The sequence below is a fragment of the Nycticebus coucang genome, chromosome 9 (assembly GCF_027406575.1).
Source record: "Nycticebus coucang isolate mNycCou1 chromosome 9, mNycCou1.pri, whole genome shotgun sequence".
Lineage (NCBI taxonomy): Eukaryota > Metazoa > Chordata > Mammalia > Primates > Lorisidae > Nycticebus > Nycticebus coucang.
In genome coordinates, this window is record NC_069788.1 from 64,267,567 (window position 1) to 64,292,697 (window position 25,131).

The 25,131-nt window shown below is 45.5% G+C and overlaps 1 protein-coding gene across 2 annotated transcripts in view; it reads right to left on the reverse strand.

The window, feature by feature from the left end:
* Window positions 1-24,224, reverse strand: part of JARID2 (jumonji and AT-rich interaction domain containing 2) — a 277,560-nt gene extending 253,336 nt beyond the window's left edge. Inside the window, exon 1 of one of the 2 annotated variants that reach the window (XM_053603827.1) lies at window positions 23,214-24,224. In XM_053603827.1, the coding sequence (XP_053459802.1) occupies window positions 23,214-23,258 (45 nt within the window). In that variant the 5' untranslated portion in view covers window positions 23,259-24,224. Of the gene's footprint in view, window positions 1-20,904; window positions 21,015-23,213 lie in introns of those variants that run through there. The other variant, XM_053603829.1, reaches the window with a different exon arrangement.
* Window positions 24,225-25,131: the final 907 nt, after the last annotated feature.

A 25,131-nucleotide genomic window follows, 5' to 3' on the forward strand; every position in this document is an offset into this window, starting at 1 on the left:
TATTTAACATTTTTCTACCTCCCAGGAGAAGGGAGCAACCACCTAACAACTGGCAAACATTGAGGCCACCAAAGAGATGATGGTTCAGCCTATCTTTTGATAAATTCAAGAATGTTCCCCAAGCACACATCATACAAGCAGGCCTTTAAATTTCCAGCGAGGAACAGCCGCTGGCATTTCCCACCTTGCCTGCCACTGGCACGGGCACACGCCTGACTTTAAGAGGTTTAACAAAAGAGTTATAGCCCCCAACTTCCTTGACTTTAATTAAACTTGGCTTCCACTTCTGAAAAATCCTCAAGTTTTTATTTTGTTTTGTAGTCTCACTAATGCTTTTAAATGAGAGATGCTGTGAAAAGGAAAAGCAAATTCTTTGCAGCTGTGTGTGAGCATTCTGCCAACTGAAGCACAGGAAGAAGCTCTCCCATGTTAAAAATTTCCAACTGGGAGATTTACAAAACAGCAGGGGGGAATGGATGGAGCGGAGGGAGACGTGTGCATGTGAAAGAGCTGCAAAAAGCTCCCTTTTTGGTGTTCAAGTCCCAGGGGGCTTTAGAGGCTTGTCATGCTTCAGCGACTGCCACCCCCCTCCCATTTTACACCCTTTCTAAACCCACTGTCCTTTCCTTGCAGGCTTTCGGATATAGGCACGCATTCTGCAGAATCATTTCTTGGTTGTTCTTTTCTTTTACCCTCATCTCCCCACGCCGCTCCAGCGCTCATTCTGCCACAACTGGATAACGGAAAGAAGCTTAACGGAGGTGGCAACCATTTTCCTCTGACTAAATAAAGTCCTGGCATTAAGCTGCACTCCTAAGGAGGAAATGACAAGCATTTTGGCAAATGAACTTTTCATTTTCCATTAGCAGCAGCAAGATAACCCACTGGAGACGGCAGCGAAAGTTCAAAGATAGGCTTTTGGGTTGTCTTTGAAGACTCTTCAGAAAAATCTCGCTCTACCCTTACAAAAAGCTGGTCAAAAACACTGTCAAGAGATGGTTTGAAGATTTTGTTTTTAAATTTCTATTTTAAGTGATGGGGTTTGAGCTTTTCAGAGAAGGAAAAAGCGGTGGTCAACCACCTCCTATCACAATTTCTAGTAAGCAGGTGGGCACATTAGAGGCAAGCGTCCCCTGGCTGTCCCCCACCCAGCCCCATCCTGGAATGCGGAAAGTCCGTACTTTGTATTAATTGATCCCTTCTCTATGAGCTCAGAGGTTAGTTAAGGCTTAGAAGAAGGTCTGGTAACCCCGCAGAATTCTGGGAGGCTGTCAACATACATTTCATGGAACCAACTTTCCTTTTACTGAACCCTCAACTGAAGGCAGTTTACCCTCGAGGACCCAAGTAACATAACCACATCCTCCAGGGATTAGCAAGCACACGGGCTAATAATCTGTTGTTGCAAATCTACAGGAATGTACGTAAAAGAGCTGCCAGACAGGGCTGTGGGGTGCTTGCTAAGGTCTTCAAGTAATGCAACCAAGGTGAAATTTCATGCAATATACAAGACTTCTGAAGGCAGTACAGACAAAATAATGTCTTTCATACAGTTTCAACACCCTGACTTGTAACAATCAACCAGAATATTCCCTAGAACTAGAGTACTCCATTCCCAGAATATTCAGAATCTGTCTACATGTTAGTTTCACTTACAACCTGATTCTAAGAACGTCTCAGCACCTAGACTACTTCACAGCTGACACACCTAAATGAAGTTTACAACCAGCTTCTTAAGATTCTGGATCCTTTCCTGATGATTGCCAAGACATGCCTTTTGCTTCCCCTCTGAGCAGATCTTTCAGCTATAACTACACAGAAAAAGGAAAGGCACTTACTTGGTCATTGGTCATGCTTCAGACACTGTGAGTGGCAATAAGGTTTTGGGGGTTTTTTTTTGTTTGTTTGTTTGTTTTGCGGGGGTGGGGGTGGATAGGTCAGGAGAGGAAGAAAATGACACCCCAGGAAGTCCAGGTTCTCTGTCATTATGTGTTTTATGTTCAGAACATTGAATTCACCATCTCTCCCTTCAGCCATAGGCAACAACTTACTGAGCAAGTTGTAATGTCAGTATTAGTCCAGACCCTTGATCACAGCAGCTAGAGATAGGACTGATGTGCAGGGAGAGAGGCAGGCCTGCAATGAACAGGGCTTGTGAAAACACCTAATCTCCACTCAGAGAGAAGACACGTGCACCCCGGGTTACAGTGGAAAACACAGAATTTAAGGCATGCTTCAGTGATCCTCCTGGACACTCAGCTAGTAAGTGGTGGGGGTACCTGATATTAGAGCAGTGCACCTTCTGAGAGGCCAGCCACCAGTGTAGGTCTCCCAAGGTCACGAGAGAGAACACACACACAATTGCGTATGTATTCACAAAACTGTTTCATACACTTCAATATATTTATTTATTTTATTTTTTTGCAGTTTTTGGTTGGGGCTGGGTTTGAACCTGCCACCTCCAGCATATGGGGCCGGAGCCCTATTCCTTTGAGCCACAGGCGCCACCCTACTTCAATATTTTTAACACTAAAAAGAAATTAAAAAAATCTTTTTAACACTGAGAGTGCAGAACTTTCACACTACCACAAAATAAAATTTTTTGCCTCAAAATGACTCAAAAAGCAGAAGGAACTTGGATAAAAGATTCCTGAAGCCCAAAATATACTACAGGCACCCTAGCCAGGAAAAACAGGTTGAGCAAAGAAAGTGCGGAGAACAATGACCATGAAACTGCTGTTTCCTGATAAGGCCCTGCAAATTAGTCAGTCCCCAGGGGGGAAAGCACGTGGAGCTCACAGTCAGATGCTCGCCTTTTCACTACTATTGTTGGGGGGGGGGGGCGGGGAACAAGAGGGGAGAGAGAGAAACGGGAAGTGGGTGGAGGTAAGTAAAAATGTAGACTGATTTTTTTTATGCTTTTTCTCTGATAAAAATTCTCTGTAACAGCTGAAATACACCTGTCAGAGACCATCCTAAAGAGCTTTGTTAACACATTAACTGCCATATGTGTTGTATTTAACTTATGCTAGTTTGGGGCCTGGTGAAGCATATATAACTCACATTGTCTCTTGACCTGATAAAATGCCATGGCCCAAAGGAAAAAATTCTTTTCTAGTGTGGCAGTCAATGTGTAAAATGGAGGACATAAAAAGATACTTGAGCTCTATTTAATCAGCACAAACACCACATGAGATTCATGGACCCATGTATCTTCTTGGGCTCCAGACACTTCCTAGGGTAAAATGTGAAGATGTAAATGAATCCAAGAAAGCGTATGTGACAGTTCTTTGAGATAAAGCTGATCAGTACTGACCTTTAATTTGGAGCCCCTGAGCCCTGTGCCATCTTTTTTATGAATATGGGAGAGAGCTCTGGGACCTTTCCAGCTGGGAGGAAGAAAGCACAATTATTCATCCCCGTTGGCTTAGAGACCTGACAATGACAACCTCACTTTTAAAACCTGTGACTGGGGCGGCGCCTGTGGCTCAGTCGGTAAGGCGCCGGCCCCATATACCGAGGGTGGTGGGTTCAAACCCGACCCCATCTGAACTACAAACCAAAAAATAGCTGGGCGTTGTGGCGGGCGCCTGTAGTCCCAGCTACTCGGGAGGCTGAGGCAAGAGAATTGCTTCAGCCCAGGAGTTGGAGGTTGCTGTGAGCTGTGTGATGCCATGGCACTCTACCGAGGGCGATAAGTCTCTGTCTCTACAAAAAAAAAATAAAATAAAACCTGTGACTGGCTATCACCCATGCCTCCAACTTCCATCATGAGGCAGGACTTTCAGAAAGACCCTTTGAGCTGAGAAGGGACTGGAAGGAAATTAAGTTAAAATGAAATGGGGGCTGGGACAATTCCCGCTATCCTGTGAAGACCATGGATGTAGTTCCTTTTGGGTTTGGGCCTGGTCCCATCTGGCCAGCCCAAAAGGAACTACATCAGGTCCCTAAGGGAAGGAGTCACCTTACACTGTTAAGACAGCATCCACAGAAAGCCCAGCAGAATGCTCCTTAATTGGCTTGAAAGTGACCTGTCCGGTGGGACTTTCTTAGCTTCTTGGCTTTCAGCCAGGAAGTAGCCTTAACTTCGGTATCCATGGGGATAGATAGGGTAATTCCTAAAGCATTATCACTTTACAAAATACAGATCTCAACAGAACCAAATCTGGAATGTTAATGCACAGATATGTGACGTACCAGCTGACAGTGCTATACCTATTTGAACTGGGGGGATGATTAAGGCTTTAAACCTCAGTTGAAGACCGCTTAAGCTCAAAGAGTTCGAGACCAGCCTGAGCCAAAGACAGATCCTGTCTCTAAAAGATACCAGGGCATTGTGGCAGGTACCTGTAGTCCTAGCTACCTAGGAGGCTGGGGCAAGAGAATAGCTTGAGCCCAAGAATTTGAGGTTGCTGTGAGCTATGACACCACAGCACTCTACTGGGGGCAAAAAGTGAGAGTCTGTCTCAAATAAGTAAATAAATAAACAAACAAACCTCACTTAAAGTAAATAATGAAACTCTAAATAACTAGTTTTGGGTTTTTTTTTTAAAGATACTAAGTTTGGGATGCAGACCTAACGGCACAAGAATTAAGGCTCGGCGCCTGTAGCTCAGCAGCTAGGGTGCCAGCCACATACACCAAAGCTAGCAGGTTCAAATCCAGCCCAGGACAACTAAAACAACAATGACAACTACAACCAAAAAAATTGGGCATTGTGGCGGGCACCTTTAGTCCCAGCTACTTAGGAGGCTGAAGCAAGAGAATCACTTAAGCCCAAAGAGTTTGAGGTTGCTGTAAGCTGTGACACCCAGGAACTCTACCCAGGGCAACATAGTAAGACTCTGTCAAAAAAAAAAAAAAAAAAAATTCAGTTCCCCCTCTTCATCCAGGGGGTCAATTCCACAGCACAGGCTGGAGTGGTAACTGTTAAAAGACGAGGGTTGGGCTGGATCCGGCCAACATAACAAGAACAACCAACTGGTCCCATTCCTTAGTCTTGTGCATTTAAAGGGCCGACGATGTGCCAACTATTTTAAAGCTCCAACACACTAATTCTGTAAACAATAATGGCTACAGCCTGCACACTGCGCACTGGATTGGATTCCTCAACTTGGCCTCATCACTTATGCAGCTGATGAAACAAACACTGACAGCTTTTTTGCATTTGTAAAGGCCCCACAGCAGCTGTGGTGATCCCACCATAGAGCAATGAATTAAGCCCGAAACCCAGCTGGGTCTGAACAGAAGCCTTTTTTGCACAATACAGCAAGACTATCATTGTTAACCTAGGCATTATTGGGAAATATTCTGCATTACATTATAGGGCAGTTCTAATTCAATTCTTAAAATTAGCTCTAATAAGCAATTTTAGTAGGAGGGATGTGGTGTTTGCTTTTGAAATGGCACAAGTATGTGTATAGGTTATAGGTACACCACACAAAAGCAGCCTGGCAGAAACACATTTCCAGTTAAACAATGTAAAGTTTTAAAATATTAACTCCTTCTTAGTCAGTCTCACACTCTCACAAACACACACACACCCCTCTCTCCTAAACTGAGGTAGGTAACTAACAATAAAATCTTGGTTTATTTGGCCACTGCAGAGAAAATATTGAATGCAGAGGCCTGTCAAGAGCTCTCCATTAGGTAATCCAAATTAATGACCTGGATACAGGAGTCAATTTGAAACAGAGAGCCAGCCATACCAGAAAAAACTGAGCGTGAAAAGTATGATTAAGACCGTCAGTAAAGAATTTTTTGACAATGAACTTGAGTGCTATGTAGCAGGATTCCACATACTGACGAACATGTTGGTCTTTGGCTTCCTATCCCATGAAAGCTCAAGAAAGCACAGGAAGATGTGCCCTCCTAGAGAATCAGAACGTGTGTACACTCCCCACTTCACAAAATGCTTCCCAACACCTGACCTTTGCAACCCTCATCTTCTCTTCTGTTGCCTTACACTTTCTCTGGACGCTAAAAATCGGCAAAAATTGCCCGACTCCAATAAAGACCAATCTCATCTCAACAACTTCATGGGGAAAATAAATCTGGAGAAAGCAGAAATATTAAAAATATGTATTTGGCACCATTCCCCTTCATTAACAACTCCCAGTTCTTAAAAGACTTCATTATGGGGCAGCGCCTGTGGCTCAGTTGGTAAGGCGCCGGCCCCATATACCGAGGGTGGCGGGTTCAAACCCGGCCCTGGCCAAACTGCAACCAAAAAAAAAATAGCCGGGCGTTGTAGTGGGCGCCTGTAGTCCTAGCTACTCGGGAGGCTGAGGCAAGAGAATTGCTTAAGCCCAGGAGTTGGAGGTTGCTGTGAGCTGTGTGATGCCATGGCACTCTACCGAGGGCCATAAAGTGAGACTCTGTCTCTACAAAAAAAAAGACTTCATTATGAATGGCACATATATTTTTGGAGACAGAGTCTCACTTTGTCACCCTGGTAGAGAGCCGTGGCATCATAGTTCACAGCAACCTCAAACTCTTGGGCTCAAGTGATCCTCTTGCCTCAGCCTCTGGAGTAGGCTGGGACTACAGGCACCCGCCACAGCGCCTAGTTATTTTTTAGAGACAGGGTCTCACTTTAGCTCAGGCTGGTCTCAGACCCATAAGCTCAAGCAATCCACCTACCTCGGCCTCCCAGAGTGGTCACTTTTTATCTTTAACCATTTTTGGTTCAGAAAGTTTGGAAGGAACAAGAAAATCAGGGGCAGGCGGTGCCTGTGGCTCAAAGGGGTAAGGCGCCAGCCCCATATGCCGGAGGTGCGGAGATGCCAGGTTCAAACCCAGCCCTGGCCAAAAAGAAGAAAATCAGGGGAAATTTCCAGGTAGACAATCTATTCCCCATAGTCCTCTACCAAAGAATCTTAAGTTAGGGGCGGCGCCTGTGGCTCAGTCGGTAAGACGCTGGCCCCATATGCCGAGGGTGGCGGGTTCAAACCCTGCCCCGGCCAAACTGCAACCAAAAAATAGCCGGGCGTTGTGGCACACGCCTGTAGTCCCAGCTGCTCAGGAGGCTGAGGCAAGAGAATCGCCTAAACCCAGGAGTTGGAGGTTGCTGTGAGCTGTGTGAGGCCACGGCACTCTACCGAGGGCCATAAAGTGAGACTCTGTCTCTATAAAAAAAAAAAAAGAATCTTAAGTTAGATAACCACTAGAAAATCACAACATAAGAAGGAAAATCAATCCCCTCCTCCAATAGAATAAACCACACAAGGAGTCAGGCCCAAGGTTTTCACGTCTATCCCTTCCAAAACTCTGTATGGTAAATGCTGCGGACTCATCTGAAGACCCACAACTATAATCAAAAAACCTGAGCAGGCACAGCGCCCATAGCACAGTAGTTACAGCCACATACACTGAGGCTGGTGGGTTCGAACCCAGCCCACGCCTGCTAAACAACAATGACAACTGCAACAAAAAATAGCTGGTCGTTGTGGCAGGCACCTGTAGTCCCAGATACTTGGGAGGTGGAGGCGGGAGACTCGCTTGAGCCCAGGAGTTAGAGGTTGCTGTGAGCTGTGATACCACAGCACTCTACCCAGGGCGACAGCTTGAGGCTCCGTCTCAAAAAAAAAAAAAAAATAGGAGCGAGAGAATCACCATCCAAGGCCTTCATGGATGATGTACAATGCCTATTCCAAAAACCAAGTTGTCATGCCTAGGCAAGGTGACACCTTCTGTTCTTTATTGGGATAACCTCCATGTACAAAGGAGTGAAAGGACTCCTCTTGAAATGGGTACTATTGAGATCTTTCATTTGTATTAAATAACTGTAAGCAAATAACATTTGGCGGTAAAAGCTTTCCAAGTCCAAATGAAAGATAATGGCCTTCCTGGGTAAACTGACTGTTCTTTATAATCATCATTATTTATATTCCCAAGAGGCTTTGCCTAATGCTCCAATAAATTCTGGAGAGAAATAACATGACAATTTCAGCAAGTCTCGTGGAAGAAAAGAAAAAAAGGCTAGTTGAATAAAAAATGTGTTTCATCCAGGAGTATATCAATGTCGGAATGGCAACCACATCTTAATTAGAGCTGGGAATAGAATTATAAGAGATCAAGGAATAGAATTAGAAAGAAGAGAAAGGAACATCCCTTTTTAGCTTCAGTAATTTCTAAGTCAGACCCATCCTCCTCACCTCCAAAAGCTTTCTAGCTTCCAAGGGCCAAGAGAAAAACCCATTTTAATAGCATCATTAAAGTTTTGATTTATCGGAGCGGCGCCTGTGGCTCAGTGAGTAGGGCGCCGGCCCCATATGCCGAGGGTGGTGGGTTCAAACCCAGCCCCGGCCAAACTGCAACAAAAAAATAGCCGGGCGTTGTGGTGGGCGCCTGTAGTCCCAGCTATTTGGGAGGCTGAGGCAAGAGAATCGCTTAAGCCCAGGAGTTGGAGGTTGCTGTGAGCTGTGTGAGGCCACGGCACTCTACCCGAGGGCAGTACAGTGAAACTCTGTCTCTACAAAAAAAAAAAAAAAAAAAAGTTTTGATTTATCACAAGTACAGTGGAGTGTGCAATATTGCACTCCCTATCTAGACAAAAATTCAGTACTGCATGAAACTCTGTAAGTTCTTATTTGATGCACTACTTTCTGCAGAACTGATGGTGTTTACACTAAGCAAAGGGGGTGGAAAGTCCAGCAGAATGAAGCAAGTAACCTTTTCAACTATGAGCCTTGGCCCATGGCTTAGATATGCCCAGAGCCTGGACTCTGAGATAATCAGGCAAGCCAAATATGTTCTTTATTTAAAGGAGGTTTCCTTTCATTCTGCCAGCCATCTTTTAGATTCCAGCTAAATTTAAACCACAGTGGTTTGGAATCCTAACAGGAGTTTTGAGTATACAATAGCGAATGAGTATTTGAAAACATTTTTAAAGAGACAGAACATGGAATCATGCAGTAACATCCACCAATCACTCCCTCTAAAGTAATTCAAGTTCAGAAGTTCATTATCAAAGCCAGACTTCCCCTCCACCTCCCTGCACTGTGGAAAAGTGACAAACTGCATTGGCATTTAAATAGAAACTGATCTCTGCCACTGAAGGATGTAATCATCACTGGGGATTACTTTAATACATCTTTAAAATTCTTTCAGATTAAAAATTCTGTCAGGGTGTCAATATCAATACTACTTAGCAGAACTTGCTTTTAATTAAAGTTTTCGGTCAAGTTTTCAAAGTTCAAACACAAAAACTACATGGCCCAAATACTGCTGTTTTGAGAACAACTGCTTGCTATCCATATTTTAATCTGGTTGTCACTTTTTCAATTTAGAAAATGAGCTTTAGGGCGGCGCCTGTGGCTCAGTGAGTAGGGCGCCGGCCCCATATGCCGAGGGTGGCGGGTTCAGGCCCAGCCCCGGCCAAACCCGCAACAAAAAAATATCCGGGCGTTGTGGCGGGCGCCTGTAGTCCCAGCTGCTCGGGAGGCTGAGGCAAGAGAATCGCGTAAGCCCAAGAGTTAGAGGTTGCTGTGAGCCGTGTGACGCCACGGCACTCTACCCGAGGGCGGTACAGTGAGACTCTGTCTCTACAAAAAAAAAAAAAAGAAAAGAAAATGAGCTTTAGTCAAACCAAAGCTCCTAGAATGACAGACAGCTCACTGTCATTCCTTTTTGGAATGGACTGCTATATAAATAAATATCTAAAATAAACCTCCTTCCAAAAATTGTAACCAGGAACTGGGCGCAGTGGCTCACGCCTCTAATCCTAAGCACTCTGGGAGGCCGAGGTGGGTGGATATCCTGAGCTCAGGAATTCAAAACCAGCCTGAGCAAGAGCAGAGACCCCATTTCTACTAAAAACAGAAAAACTAGCCGGGCATTATGGTGGGCACCTGTAGTCCCAGCTACTTGAGAGGCTGAGGCTAGAGGAGTCTGTAACCCAAGAGTTTGAGGTTGCTTTGAGCTATCATGCCATGGCACTCTACCCAAGGCAACAGAGTGACTGTCTGGGGAAAAAAAAAAATTGTAACCAGGGAGAAGCTCCAGTAAAAAGGCTGAAGAGTGAGTAGAACCAACCAGTCTCCTTAATAAGATCATGCTTCCTTCTTCTCCACCATGCCCCCTCTAGCCCCTTTCCTAAATGCACAGGAAGGCACCCTACCAAACATTTCATGATCTTCAAAAGTTTATGGACATCTATCACAAACAGTGGGCCTATGCCACTGACAATCATCAGTTTGAAAAGAAGTCATGTAGGGTGGCGCCTGTGGCTCAAGGAGTAGGGCGCCGGTCCCATATGCCGGAGGTGGCGGGTTCAAATCCAGCCCTGGCCCAAAACTACAAAAAAAAAAAAAAAAGAAAAGAAGTCATGTAACACATGGAGGACCCAGTTTGGTGGCATCACAGCTATGGAAGGGCAAGACAAGATAACTAAAGCCCTTCAAAGCAGATGAAAAACATGTGCTAGCAATTTGAAACTCCAGACTGTGACTCCTTATAAAATGCCTTCCTTAGCCACCTGAGTTCTTTCATCCTCTAACATCAAGACATTATTACAAGCTAAAAATAGAACAAATAGAGTTTAAGTGTACTGGGGAGTGTAAGAATGGAAAAGGAGGCAATTTGGGCAAAACCAATAAACATTGGGTTCCACCTCATCTCTAATGGGACATCTCAACAGGACAATGAAAAAGGGCAGGTACAATAGTTCATTCAAAAGTATGCTCTTAAACATAAAAAGTAATGCTGCCTCTTAGCCCCACTGTGACACTACTCTTATCTTCTCAAATTAGAAGGGAGAGAGAAATCCCATTAATAGAAAAGTGTCTGGATGTAAAGAGCTAAATACTGCATTTTCCATAAGACAAGCAAGCCTTGATGAGAAGAAAAAGTGCTAAATAACCATATCATTTTAATTTCTATCCTCTTCTTCAGAGGATCTCAATATACTATAATCACCAAAAAGCGGCCCAGAAACAATGTTTTCTCTGCAAACTTGCACTTAAGAATTACAGCCACAAAGACCTGTAGGACTTATCAAAATAACATGGTCTAGATATTTATAAAATAGTTCTCACATTAAAATTTGATTTTGCCTCCCCCAAAATGATCTTGGTAATAATGAAGGTATAATTCTCCCCTATTTCATATATAAAACTAAGACCTGAGGTTATGTGATGTACCCAAAATCACCAGTTAGGTACAAAGAGCCAGGACCTCAACTTCAGTCTGCCTCTAAAGCCAGTGCTCTCTTTCTCAAAATGTTTTGCATCCCTACTGCAACTAAACTCCAAGTGCTCTTAGGACAAGAGCAAAGTCGTATTTTCAGACAGTTAACAGTGCCAGAACATGGTAAGCAATGAAAAAATTACCAGCTGTTTTAACTGAATCACAAAAAGAATCTTTGCAACTATATAAAGCCCACCATACAAAGAAGGCTGAAATCACAGGCAAAAAAAAAAAAATGTGATTCTGGGTCATCTTTATTACTTAAGTATCTGCATACCTTCACCCAAACGCACTTCATAAATACAAAAAATATAATTGTAAGGGCAGCACAGTAGCTCATGCCTATATTCCTAGCACTTTGGGATGCTGAGGTGGGTGAATTGCTTGAGCTCAGGAGAGTTCAAGGCCAGCCTGAGCAAGAGCAAGACCCCATCTCTTCTAAAAATACAAAAAACAGCCAGCTGTGGTGGTGGGCCCAGCTACTTGGGAGGCTGAGGGTCATTTGAGCCCAAGACTTTGAGGTTGCTGTGAGCTATTACGCCACAGTACTCAACCCCAGAGTGACGGAGTGAGACAGAGTCTCACTCAAAAAAAGAATAGTGCAATTACACAGGCTCTCCCCTTCCCTTCACTCCTAGAGCTGTTGTGACTAATAATACATTGTGTTCTTAGAGCAATTTTGTTTTACAAAGTGCTTTCACATATCTTACCTCATTTAGTTCTAAATGCCCTAGGAGAGGACACGGAAGAAAACAGAAACTTAAAACTCAACTGACATCTTTACTATGGTTACAAATGCCTATGTTGGTTTTTAAAAGCCAGCAAACAAACAAGCCCACTGGCTTAATTCGTATGACCTGTGGGACTGTAAATTAGTGTAGCCTCACTCCATGAAAGCAAAGTGGTAGGAAGAGATCAAAACATAATACTGGCATTCCTGAGTCAGTAATTTCACACTGAAGAACTTGGAGCTAAGTGCAGGAAGATACAGGTAAAGCAGGGATGTCCAACCTGCAACCACCCATGGGCCACATGCTGAGTTTTTAAGGTCTGTTTGGCTTAACTGCGGTGTTGGATATCCAAGTAGTAGTCCCAGCTACTCTCTGGCTGGGCTGAGGCAGGAGGATGGCCTGAGCCCAAGAGGTGAAGTTTTCAGTCAACAATAATGACGGCCACTGCACTCCAGACAGGGTAACAGTATGAGACACATGCCTCAAAAATTATAAAAAAAAAAAGTGCAACTCAAGCAAGTCACTTAACAACAGTAGTAAACACCTCAAGAACTCTCAGCAAAGACCAGGCGAAGTGGCTCCCACCTGTAATCCTAGCACTCTGGGAGGCCAAAGTGGGTCCTGAGCAAAATGAAGACCCTGTCTCTAAAAGCTGAAAAACTGAGGCAAGAGGATTGCTTGAGCCCGAGTTGGAGGTTGCTGTGAGCTATGATGTCATAGCACTCTACCCAGGACAACAGCTTGAGCCTCTGTCTCCAAAAAAATAAAAAATAAAATAAAATAAATTCTCAACTATAAAATTTAAAGTGTCCAAAATACTGGTTATGGCTCAGCGCACATAGCATAGTGGTTACAGTGCCAGCCAAATACACCAAGGCTGGTAGGTTTGAGCCCAGCCCAGGTCAGGTCAGGCGATGTGCTGGGCTCCTCAGGCAACCCATTCACTGAGCACCAGTTGAAGACCTGGGTCGTGCAAAGGCAAAAAAAAAAAAAAAGCAACCCACTGGACTCAGCTAAAGCCTAGGATGTGTGAAGTGGATGGGTGGCAAGATGAGCCCAGGGTAGAGGAAGAGCTTTTCATGCTGTGCCAAGAATAAACTTGGTTTAAATTTGATCCTCAAGGCCACAGGCAGCGATGTGATTTTCAATTTCAAGGACTATTCCTTCTTTGGCTAAACATCTTAGTATACAGATTCAGTGCCACTCTAATCTTAATCTTCAACCTATCCCTCCAATTTACCACCCAGGCGTGTTCATGACTCAAGCGTTGGTCGATAGAGAAAATACAACCCACACAGGATGGCGGATAGGAGTGAGTGGGTGGTGATTACATCACCTTCTAATCTTCAAAGCCTTATTCTATATCCCCAAGTGAATTTGTTACTTGCTATTCACTTGGTATTTTAAGAGTCAAAGTGCAGGGGCAGCACCTGTGGCTCAGTGAGTAGGGTACTGGCCTCATATACTGAGGGTGGCAGGTTCAACGCCCAGACCCGGGCGTTGTGGCAGGTGCCTACAGTCCCAGATACTCAGGAGACTGAGGCAAGAGAATCACCTAAGCCCAAGAGCTGGAGGTTGTTGTGAGCTGTGACACCACAACCTGTGAGGCCACGGCACTCTACCAAGGGTGACAAAGTGAGACTCTAGTCTCGAAGAAACAAAAAAAAAAGAATCAAAGTGCAGAATTCATTTGATTCATTATTTCTGAGTCAGCTAGGAAGGCTATTGGCAGAACTGATATCTCCAGGTTGGTGATTTCCAACTGTGTAATAATACCTTGAGTATTTGTGCACGAGTATGCAGTTTACAAAGTGCTTTCACATCAAAAATGTCCCTGGCTCGGGCGGCGCCTGTGGCTCAGCGAGTAGGGTGCCGGCCCCACATGCCGAGGGTGGCAGGTTCAAACCCAGCCCCGGTCAAACTGCAACAACAAAAAAAAATAGCCGGGCGTTGTGGCGGGCGCCTGTAGTCCCAGCTACTAGGGAGGCTGAGGCAAGAGAATCGCGGAAGCCCAGGAGTTAGAGGTTGCTGTGAGCCGTGTGACGCCACGGCACTCTACCCGAGGGCGGTACAGTGAGACTCTGTCTCTACAAAAAAAAAAAAAAAATGTCCCTGGCTCTCTCAGCAACAAGCCTGTTAAGTGCATAGAACACGTTTTCCAAATTTGAGGCATCTCATTACTAAAGTCCATATAGTACTAGTATTAAGGCACATACACACAGCAACAACTCTACTGCTAAAAAGAATAAGCACTAACCAAGCGTGGTGGCTCATGCCTATAATCCTACACTTTGGGAGGATTGCTTGACACCAAGAGTTGACGACCAGCCCAAGGAAGAGTGAGACCTCATCTCTACAAAAAAAAAAAAAAAAATAGATGAATTACCCAGATGTGGTGGTACATGCCTATAGTCCCAGCTTCTGGGGAGGCTGAAACAGGAGAATTCCTTGAGCCCAGGAGTTCAAGGTTATAGCAAACTAGGATGACTAGGATGCCAGGGCACCACTGCACTTCAGTCTGTTATAAATTTTTAAAAAGCTTTAAAAAAATAAAATAAGCATTCATTATTCAGCCCCCTTCTGCAAACCTCTGGAAGGAATAAATGCAAGAAACACATGCTCACTTGTAATCCCTTCTCATTTCCTTCTGGCACCTGTTTCTGCCCCCACAGGCACCAAATACTTTAACAGCTGGCAGAAATGAGCACCAAGAGATAACACACTCAATCACTGTAGAACTGTAGACCAAGCCTGCACCAGAATGGCAGTTAGAAAGTAATAAGAGAAAGTATCACCCAGACTTTAAGAGTTCAACCAATAAAGCTGGTGCCAAAAGGTCTTCCATATTCTCCTGGACAATTCAATCACAAAAGGTATTTGGGCTGCTGTCCTAAGAATGAGAGGATCTCCTAGTAGACAACAGACACATACCACCCATCCCTCCCATGCCTTCCCTGAAAAAAATACTGCTGCATAGAACTGTTGTACTTTAAGGCACAATGTGTGTGCAAGCAGCACCACATTGGGAGTTCAAGAGGGGCAAAATTGTGGCTTTGCATTCTGTTAACCTTCTAGGATTCATGGTAATAAAACACTGCAGTTGATGTTTCAATGTTCACTGGCCTTCCTCTTCATAGGTGGTGAAGCTTGACAGACTTCCAAAATTAAAACTTAAAATCCAATTGAGGCCTTTCAGGCAGCACCAGCTCTTATGAACTTCACCAGTAGGGTTCCTCTTTCTCGAATACCCCCATACATACTATGATTATGTGAGTAATTATGTATAATGTTCTCATTACTCACGCTGCCTCATTAACACATCTGGACAGCCTTTGTTTAATGGATGGCCCAGCCCCTGGTGAGGACTGAGGACAAAATGATTTCCCCAGAGGCCCATAGTTGCATAAGCCACAAAGTCAGGGGCAACAATACAAGCGCAAGAAAAAGTACTGAGGCCAATCTGTCAAAGCCCTGGGAAAATCGGACTGCTTTCTGGAAGCACGGAGAACTTTCTGCACGCTGGCCCTCAGGTGCACCCAAGAATGTGATGGAGACACCTGTAAAAATACAGGGCACAAACCATCCGTTACCAAGGAATTCTCAGCTTGCCTTCCAAAGATGACTCAAGGAGAAGGCAGCTGGGGATAAGGGGGCAGGGCAGCTCCACCAGGTGGCGCTTAAAAAACTATGAACATGGGCGGCACCTGTGGCTCAGTGAGTAGGGCACTGGCCCCATATGCCGAGGGTGGTGGGTTCAAACGCAGCCCCGGCCAAACTGCAACAAAAAAAATAGCCGGGCATTGTGGCGGGCGCCTGTAGTCCCAGCTGCTTGGGAGGCTGAGGCAAGAGAATCGCGTAAGCCCAAGAGTTAGAGGTTGCTGTGAGCCGTGTGATGTCATGGCACTCTACCCGAGGGCGGTACAGTGAGACTCTGTCTCTACCAAAAACAAAAAAAAACTATGAACATTGGGCAGTGCCTGTGGCTCAGTGAGTAGGGCACTGGCCCCACATACCGAGGGTGGCAGGTTTGAACCCCGCCCCGGCCAAACTGCAATAAAAACAATAACCGGGTGAAAAAACAAAAAATAAATAAAAATAAATGAAAAAAAAAAAAAAACAAAAACAGCTGTTATGGCGGGCACCTGTAGTCCTAGCTACATAAGGCAAGAGAATCACCTAAGCCCAAAAGCTGGAGGTTGCTGTGAGCTGTGATGCCATAGCACTGTACTGAGAGCGACAAAGTGAGACTCTCTTAAAAAAAAAAAAAAAATAGAAGGAAGAACTATGAACATAAACATGGACTTGAGACACACACTCTTGGTTCTTGGAAACCGACAAAAAAAAAATAATAAAAAACTGCCTTCACTTCCTCAACTTTCTCAAGTAAAAAACCTTTCCAAAGGCTGCCAAGAGCCCCTTTCATGTATGACTTTACCTCCTCCCCTTTGGGGAGAGGCTACTTTGATCATTTTACTTTTTTTTTTTTTTTTTGAGACAGAGTCTTTGTCACCCTAAGTGCTGCCACATCATAGATCACAGCAACCTCAAACTCCTGGTCTCAAGTGATCCTCTTGCCTCAGCCTTCCAAATAGTTGGGACTACAGGTGTCTGCCACAACACCCAACTATTTTTTTTTAGAGACGGGAGTCTCGTTCTTGCTGAGGCTGATCTTGAACTTCTGAGCTCAAGCAATCCGCCTGCCGAGGCCTCCCAAAGTGCTAGGATTACAGGCCTGAGCCACCATGCCCAGCCTAATCATTTAACCTCTATTTCATCTGAACTAAAAAGTGAGCAGGGATTACATCCTTTATCTGATCAGTCTATTTGCCTAGGTTTTCACGTCTGTAAAATGGACTCTCAATCCCATTACTCATGCAAACTCACTATGGAAGCGACAAATATACGTGGTTATTTCAGAATTGACTTCACAATGCTTTCAAGAGAGGTGGGTATTGTATGGCCATCTGGAAGCATGTTCTATAATCCTAGCTCTTCTGAATTTTCTCTTCAAAAGGCAAAGAGAGCCTCTGGAGATGTGGGCAGCATTCTCACAAGAGTGCAATCTGTGGCAAGACAAACGGTGGAACAGGAAAGAAACCCCAACATTGCAGTTAAGCTCTGGCTGTTCACTCGGGTATGACCAAGACTTTGCCCTCTTGGATATCTGCATCTGGAAAACATGGGTTCTTTCCTATTCCAGACATCCTGACTCCAAGAGAACAAGATAAAAGCCGCCAGCAAGACATGAAAGTAACAGGAAGTCTTGGACACAAGCACAATTACTCCACCAAGAACAAAAGATGGGTCAGCTCCACTTTTAATGGTTTTATTCTGAATCAGAACTGAATGGGAAAAACCCTCATTAAAAAGTCTGAGGCTTTCAGAAGACTATAGGATTGACTGAAGTCCCATAATGAGAAAAAAATTGTCTACAAAAAAGTAGATATCACAGTGTTAGAAAACCAAACTCAAAGCTCCTATCTCCTGGAATAAAAGAAGTCTGTAATCATGAGGGTTTATGGACAAATGAAACCAGAAAAATAAAATGTGGGACCAGGAAAAGCACCTGAGGTTTGTACTGGGGTGTCACAGTAATAAAGAGTACAGTTATCTGGGAAATGTAAAGAAACAGAAGGTAATTGATTCCAACTAAGAAACTGTGATTCAATTTGTCTCATTTTCATTAACAGGTAGGCTCAAGGATTTGAAATGAAGCAGACCTCCATTAATATCTAATAAAACAACATAATTAAAGTTGCCGGATTATAAGATACAAGCCTCTGAACTCCAAAAATTAGGTGGAAAATCACTAATCCTTCTGTCCCCTGCTATTCAGTGAATGGCACAATTATTTTTTAAATCCAAAAGTAATACAAACCACTCAGTAGGACCACTCTAAATTGATCTATATTTTACCTATTCTACATGTCATGCATTAGATATACAGAGTAAAGCTAAATACAGAGGGAAGGTGTATAAGAATGAGAAGTAGCATCAGTTGATGGAAACGAGTTTGTCAGGCAAGAAACCATTTAAAAAAATACACACACACATACACACACATTCCTTAAAACATTTTAACTTAAAATACACAAATTTTACTTTTAATTGCAATTTCTTTGATACAAGGCCATGATCTTATTTCTGAGTTTAGGTCTTCTTTGAGAGTGCCATGGTTCCAGTTCCATACCATGCTTTTGGGTTTCTTAGTGAAGAGGTTTGGGCATAACTGAAGTTTGGTTCTTAAAAAGGAATGAAATCACTTGCTAAGCAGTGATGTGTAAGCAGTCCTTACCTATATTCCCCCAAAATATATGTAAAATTCTGGCCTACATCTAATTTAACACCTTATTTTTTAGTAACTATCAAGTCTTCCCAAAACATTCAACTTAAAACCAACTCTTTTCACACTCCTTTCAAGGTTGACATAATATTTAACTGTAATTACAATAATAAGCCCAACTGGAATAACCAGATTTAAGAACAAACAATTGACAATTGGCAAGACTTCTGGGTGGGAGCCAAAGGGGACAGAGGCACACCCCAGAGTTGCCCAGTGGCCCAGAGCTTCAATGCTTGGGTATCAGCCAGGATTTTTTGCAGCCAACAGAGCAAGCAGGTAGGGTAGGTCAAAGGTGGTTAGGAGAGCTGCTACTGCAATCCTGAGGGTGACTTGGAACACTAACATCAAGATGAGAACAAGGCACAGGTCTGAATCCTTGAACCACTATGATTGAGGACAAAGCACTAGATTAAAAATACTGCAGTTTAGCCTTTACGAAATGTTTTAATTGACTAATTTTGACATGACTTTCCCAATGGGAAAGAAGTTCCATTTTGAATTATAATAGACACTGGTTATATATACTCCAAAAGATTTTCTCTTACTGAAGGAGAGAAGTTTAAATAACCTTTGGAACAAAGTATGTTATTAAGATTAACACTGGAGTTATTTCCAAGGCACCTGGAAGGGAGTCAACAGTCCTCAGCCCAGCAACACAAACTGGTTTAACCTACTAGCAGGAAAAACAGCCATCATACCCTCTAAGTGCCAAATAATTCTAATTGGCTCTTTGGCCCAGTCTCTATAAGGACACACAATAAGGCATTAGCATACAGTAAGGTCATAACTCAGGTGATAATAACCCATGTTGGATTATTTTTGAAAATATTTTTTCTTTTGTTAATTTTATTAACACATTGAGGACTTAATTGTATTTTCCTTCCACACTATCTCTACACATTGTTAGCTACTAACCTGCCGTTACTCTAGAGTTACTCTAGACCAGGGGTCCTCAAACTTTTTAAACAGGGGGCCAGTTCACTGTCCCTCAGACCATTGGAGGGCCGGACTATAGTCTAAAAAAAAACACCTATGAACAAATTACTATGCACACTGCACGTATCTTATTTTGAATTAAAAAAAAAAAAGGAACAAATACAATCACACCGCCTCATGTGGTCACAGTTTGAAGACCCCTGCAAGATTTATGTGACAAAGAACAAGGTTTTCCCCTTAGGAAGAAGCCACGTGAACAGCCCAGGAAGGGGAAAATATAGCAATTAAATAATTTACGCAAGTTTTCCCCTCTAACCTGACTGGACAATTTTTATGTATAAAACAGTGGGGAAAAAAGTTAAAAACAAACCTCATAAATCCAACCACTATCTTTCGGTTTTCTTTCTACTTTTTCTTTAAAATTGTATGTAATTACAGTAAATCCTGCTTTTACACCTTACAATACAAACTTTCCCCAATTTTTCAATCATACTACAACTTCTAAATCAGAAAATTAGATGCTTAAAATTTACAATCTAGTAGTACAAATTCTGCTTGAACTGTCCTAGAAATCAAACTGGTGATTTGTTTTCTTGCTAATTGCATGAATCATTGTCTTCCTATAGCAGAAATTTTCTTTGTTTCAAATTCCTACCTGCTATCAAGCAAAGCTCAAATGGTTGTGAAGCCTGGCAATCATATCTGTTATACCCCCTAGGAATACTCCACCGATGCAGGGATAGGAATGGCAGAAAACATCCATACAGCAAAACATGCAACTTTTATTGTCCAAGTGGATTAGGACTTTAAAAAGCCAAACATTTGGGGTTATTTAAGGTATTGTAGTGGGAAACATGTCCAACACAATTAAAACAGGATTACATTACAATTTATGAGCTTCTCAAGGACATCATTTAATATTAAATATAACAATCATTTCTCCCAAAGCCTACCGTATACAATCACACCCCCAAACCCTGCGTAGCTAAGGCAATAAACTAAATGGCAACTCTGCAGGCATGTAAGGCTTTTAAGAGCAACTGTAGGAAATATGCTGCCTTCCACCAGCTTGAGTAATAATGCCACCTTACATATAAAGAAGCATACTGTTTTACATCTTTCACGCACATGATCTCAGTGACTTAACCAAGTGGCAAAGGCAGGTGTCACTTTTTCCATTTTACAAAACAGAAAGTGGACTCACTGTGAGCCTCTAAAGCCAGGAACTCCTGCTCAGAACTAATCCCAGAACACCTTGAGACTTAAAAAGTCCTGTGCTAAAATAAAAGTCCTGTGCTCTTCTAAGTTAATGTATCAATGACAAGTCTTCCCTCTGTCCAGCCCCCCCAAAGTAAGCCCAATAGGCACAGAGCTGGCACAGCAAAAAGCTCCCCAACATGGTATGCAAGGCTTCCAGAAAGAGCAGCAGTTGAAGCCATGCAGCATCACCTTGAACAGCATCCCGCCACATCCTAAAAGACACCCCCAACACAACTTAAAGTGACAAGGTGACAGAATTCACAATACGGTCCTCCAACAAAGCATTGATGAAACACAAGCACCACAGTAATAAAGACCTGGAACGGAGGAATTAAAAACACTCCTGCAGAAAGGAGAGGCCTCCTCCCTGTCCCCCCCTCCCCCAAATGTGATCAGAACACGATCCCGACGCACTGGTTTGGGGACCAAAGGCTCGCCGGCGCTCACCTGGTGGGAAGAGCGGCGCTTCCGGGCGGAAGGCAGAGGCCGGGCACGTTCTCTTCCTCCTCTTCCTCCTCCCACGCAGCAGCCGGCTCCGCAGCAGCCCCCGCCCCCGCTCCGCTGCCTCCTCCCCCGGCAGCCCCGCCGCGCCCGAAACCTCCCGCCCGACTTTTGACGTCACGGAGGAGGAGGGGAAGGTTCCACCCCCGCCCGTCCCTTTGTGACGTCACAATGACAACAGAACGCGGCCCGGAGAGTCCGGGAACCGGGAGCAGCCGGGGGCGGAGGGAGGGACTGAGGGCGGGGACCCGGGCGCGCGGCTGGGGAAAAACCGGGGGGTGGGGAGGGGGCGCGCTGACGTCTCGCCGGCTTAACCTGTTGCTCTCGAGACTGCGTTGAAGCCAGCGGGCAGGGCCGCGGGAAGCTGACAGGGCCGCCGCCGCCATGCTCTACAGTGAGCGCGGTGGGGGGCACCCGCTGCAGCTGTGCGCCGCGCCCCTCCTTCCTGGCACGCCCAAGCCCCCTCTCCCCTCCCCCAAGCCCCGCAGGCCGCACCGCCCTTGGGCCCCGCCCGCCTACCGGCTGGCTAGCCGGCCTCGGGCGCCTGGTGTCCGCCTTGCGCGCACGCCCCGCGCTCCCGACTGGAGCCCGGAGCCTGCCCCCTACAGGCAGCGCGTGCGCCCGCCCAGCCCCGGCCCAGCCGGCCCCGACCCGGGCGCGCTGTCCCCTCCGCAGCCGGCTAGAGCACGTCAGGAGCACGGGCTCCGCTCCCAGAGCTTTAACTTGTGCTACGACTCCTGCGGCCGGACGCCCCGACTCGACACGATCTGCTGACCACCAGCAACAAAAAAGCCCACCCTACGCTGCTCTCCAACTTAAGGAGGTCCGGGATGGGGGAGGCGGAGGCGGTTCTTGTCCAAGTTCTAGCCCATTTGCTTTGTGGTTTCATCCGAAAGGAATTAGCCCGGAGAAGGCGTCCTCGCTCCAAGGCAAGGTTGTCTCCATACAGTTTCTAGAGCCCGAGTTTAAACTAGTCCTTTGCATTCTACCCAGCCCTCTGCAATGCGGATGTATTTTAATTCTTAAATTCTTTATGGAACAGCTTTTTAAGTTGGACTCGATTATTTAACCTTGCATTTCCCTTCATGGTTGAAGTTTACGTATCTGGATTAGGATCAGCTCTAGAAGGGGCATTCAGCTTTTCCACTAAATATATTTTTTACAAAACCACTGCCCCGAAGGTCATCTCCCCATTACACACACCACACTAATCAAAAAAGGAAAATATTAACACCAATTTGTCTACTCGAGTTAAAGAAAACTTTCTTATAACACTAAATTATTCCTAATGTGGGTTCATTTGGCGTTTTTTAAAAAAACGACTTATTTGATTTAAAGCTTGCAGCTAATCACCGATCACTCGAGTGCATAGTTAACCCTCGATCCCCTTTTCTTCCCTCCCCCCAAACTTAAAAAAAAAACCACCACACACAAAACAAAAACACTCCAATCGAAACGTATCTGTAATATGCACAAAACAAATTTAACTATTCCACACCATTTAAATCTCTGAATAATCACCCTATTTCAGAAGCCCTGTTAACAGGGGAAATTACTTTCAGTCACTTACATATGCATGCATTCACAAACATACTTAAAAACATTAGCCACAGGGTATGTCCCTTTCCCCTAAAACTGGAAACCATGCATTTTTTTAAACAAAACCAGCCTCATTATTAAGGTCAATCCCAACAAATGCATTCGCTGTAACATGATTCCAAACTGGTTTATGTTGTAAACCAGATAAGCCCAAACGACCACATACATAAAATTTGATGTGCCAGTGCCAAGAAGATCGCCATAATCGGACCCTCGATTGCAACTTAAAAGGCTTCCAACACACACGCGTTACATGATTTACCAAATAACATTAATAATAATAACACAGGCTCATCTGCATGCAAAGTGCAATACGGGGCCAAATCCGCCAGAGAATGCAGTTTAGTTACATTACCGCAGCTTCCCCCCCCACCCCTAGCTCCACCAAAATCCCTTGCCTTTCATCTAAAACTAGATTATGGTTGTGTCATTCGAGGTCAATTTATTCACTTGAGGTATCTCTACACCAATCTGTTTTTTCAGCCAAACTAGGCAGACACGACTTTGCCTGAAAAGCCCTCTTTCAGTAAAGAAAGAAACAGCCTTATCGGACGCTGTGTTTAAAACCCTTCAGCTGCAGAATTATCTATAAACTTGACATTCACAGCCATTGCTTAAAACTGCAAGTCAAAGGATGTGTTGTTAGGAGCACTTACGTATTTCTTCTGAATGATATTCCTCTTGGGTCTTTCCTTGCTCATTCTGAGATCCAAATGCTGATTGCAAAAGGGGACAATTGCTTCATGAATTTAAAGCCGTCAGAAATTTGCAAAAAAATATCCTGGTGGTTTTTATTGTTGTTGGTGGTGGTTGATCTTGTAATCCGACTTTTCTTCCTCTTCCCCCAAAGCCAGATTCGCCTTGAAATAAATCCAAAATTGGGAAGGAAAAAAAAAAGAGCCAAAGACGAACGAAGCAAACAAAAAAAAAATTCACTTTAGTAAAACACTCATAATGGAAAATTTCCCCCGAAACACATACACACACAAAAAAAAAACCGACGCCCTTCACTCCCCCCTTTTTCCTCCAAAAACTACATCAGCGAAACGTGAAGGTCCTTAGTGTCTGATCTGTAGTTACATCTTGGAAAAGAAAAGGGAAAGATAAATAAAAAATGTTGGAAGTCACGTTTGTGCTGCAGCAGCAGTGCGAGCAGAAGAGTCAACTCCAGCGGCGGCGGCGGCGGCGGCGGCAGCACCACAGCGAGGGCTCGCCGAGTCTCTTTTTTCCAAGCCCCCTAACCAATGAGAGAGAGGCTATCCAGCCCAACTTTAAATGGACTCTGCTTTTATACAAGTTAGGGCTCCTCGGCTAATTCCCCGCCGAACGCCAGCCGAAAACTCCCACAGCTGAGCACCCAGGCGCCAGCTAAAACGGGGGCCGACCGCCCCTAGCCCTGTCCAGACGACTTCCGAAGCCCTGCCAACCGGACACCCAAGAGGCCTCTACGAATCTTTTCCCAGACAACCCCTCAGGCATCGCTCCCACGCCGATCCCAGGAGTGGAATTGAGAGAGGCTCCCTAGCTCAATGCATGGCACGCTCGGTCGCTCCACCTCACCCCCTTTCCCCTGCTTGCCGCTCACCCCACGGCCGCTCTACGCTGGCCCCACCACTGCCCTCACATCTACCTGCAGCCGGGCTGCTTGGGTACAAGTGCCCCAGGACTCCCGGCCCGGGGGAGAGCCGCCTATTCCCGGGGCACCTTAGAATAGTCCCCTTGATCTTCTGGAAGTTGTAGTTCCCCGACTACAAAATGGCTATGGCCACGGAAGCTGGGAACTACAATTCCCAGCCTGCCCCGCGAAGCCTGTCACTCAACTCCCCTCCCTCCTCCTGGCCCCCTCCCCCTCACCGGCCCTGCCAACAAACGCTAGGACGTGTCCCGCGTGCGACACGGCTAGAGGCTGGCTCGGGATTGGCCCGCGGAGCGTGTGGTCCGCGAGCAAGGAACTCCCCACGCCGGCCCGCCCCTGCCTCCCTGGCCCGGGTCCCCGCCCCCTCCCGCGCCGGGGGCCAGCCCCCTCCCCGCGCGCCCCGCCTCCACCCGGGGCGCGAACCGCCTGTGGAATCGAGGAATCAAGCTCGCGCCGCCCAGAGCCCCCGGGGAGGGACGCGAGGCTTCCCCGGGGAAGGCCTCGGAGCGTGGCGGCGCGGGGGGCGGTGTCAGGGAGGGGTTGGAGCCCATCCGAAGGAAAACTGGGCCACGCACCAAGAGGAATCCTCGGTGCGAACTAGTTGATCGGCGGCGCCTGCTGCTCCTGCCGTGCAGCCGGTGTCACCTCAGGACAGCGCCTCGCGTATTTGCGCAAAGAGGGCCCGGGCGGCTGGGGTAGCCCGAGGTCACCGCGGCCGCATACGCCGCCACGCGCAGGCTGGGCGGTGGTCGCGGTCACCGCGTGGAAAGGCCAGACCCCGGGCTCGGCTTGCGGTCGCGGACGCGCCTCCGCCCGGCCAGCGGCGAGGGCGTCGCTGGTGGCCAAGAAGTGAAGCTCCGGTGGCCGCCTCCTAAAAAAGGTAGCCCTCTTGCAAGAGACCGAGCGGGATCTTTGTTTTTACAGGCGTATTTTGTGGT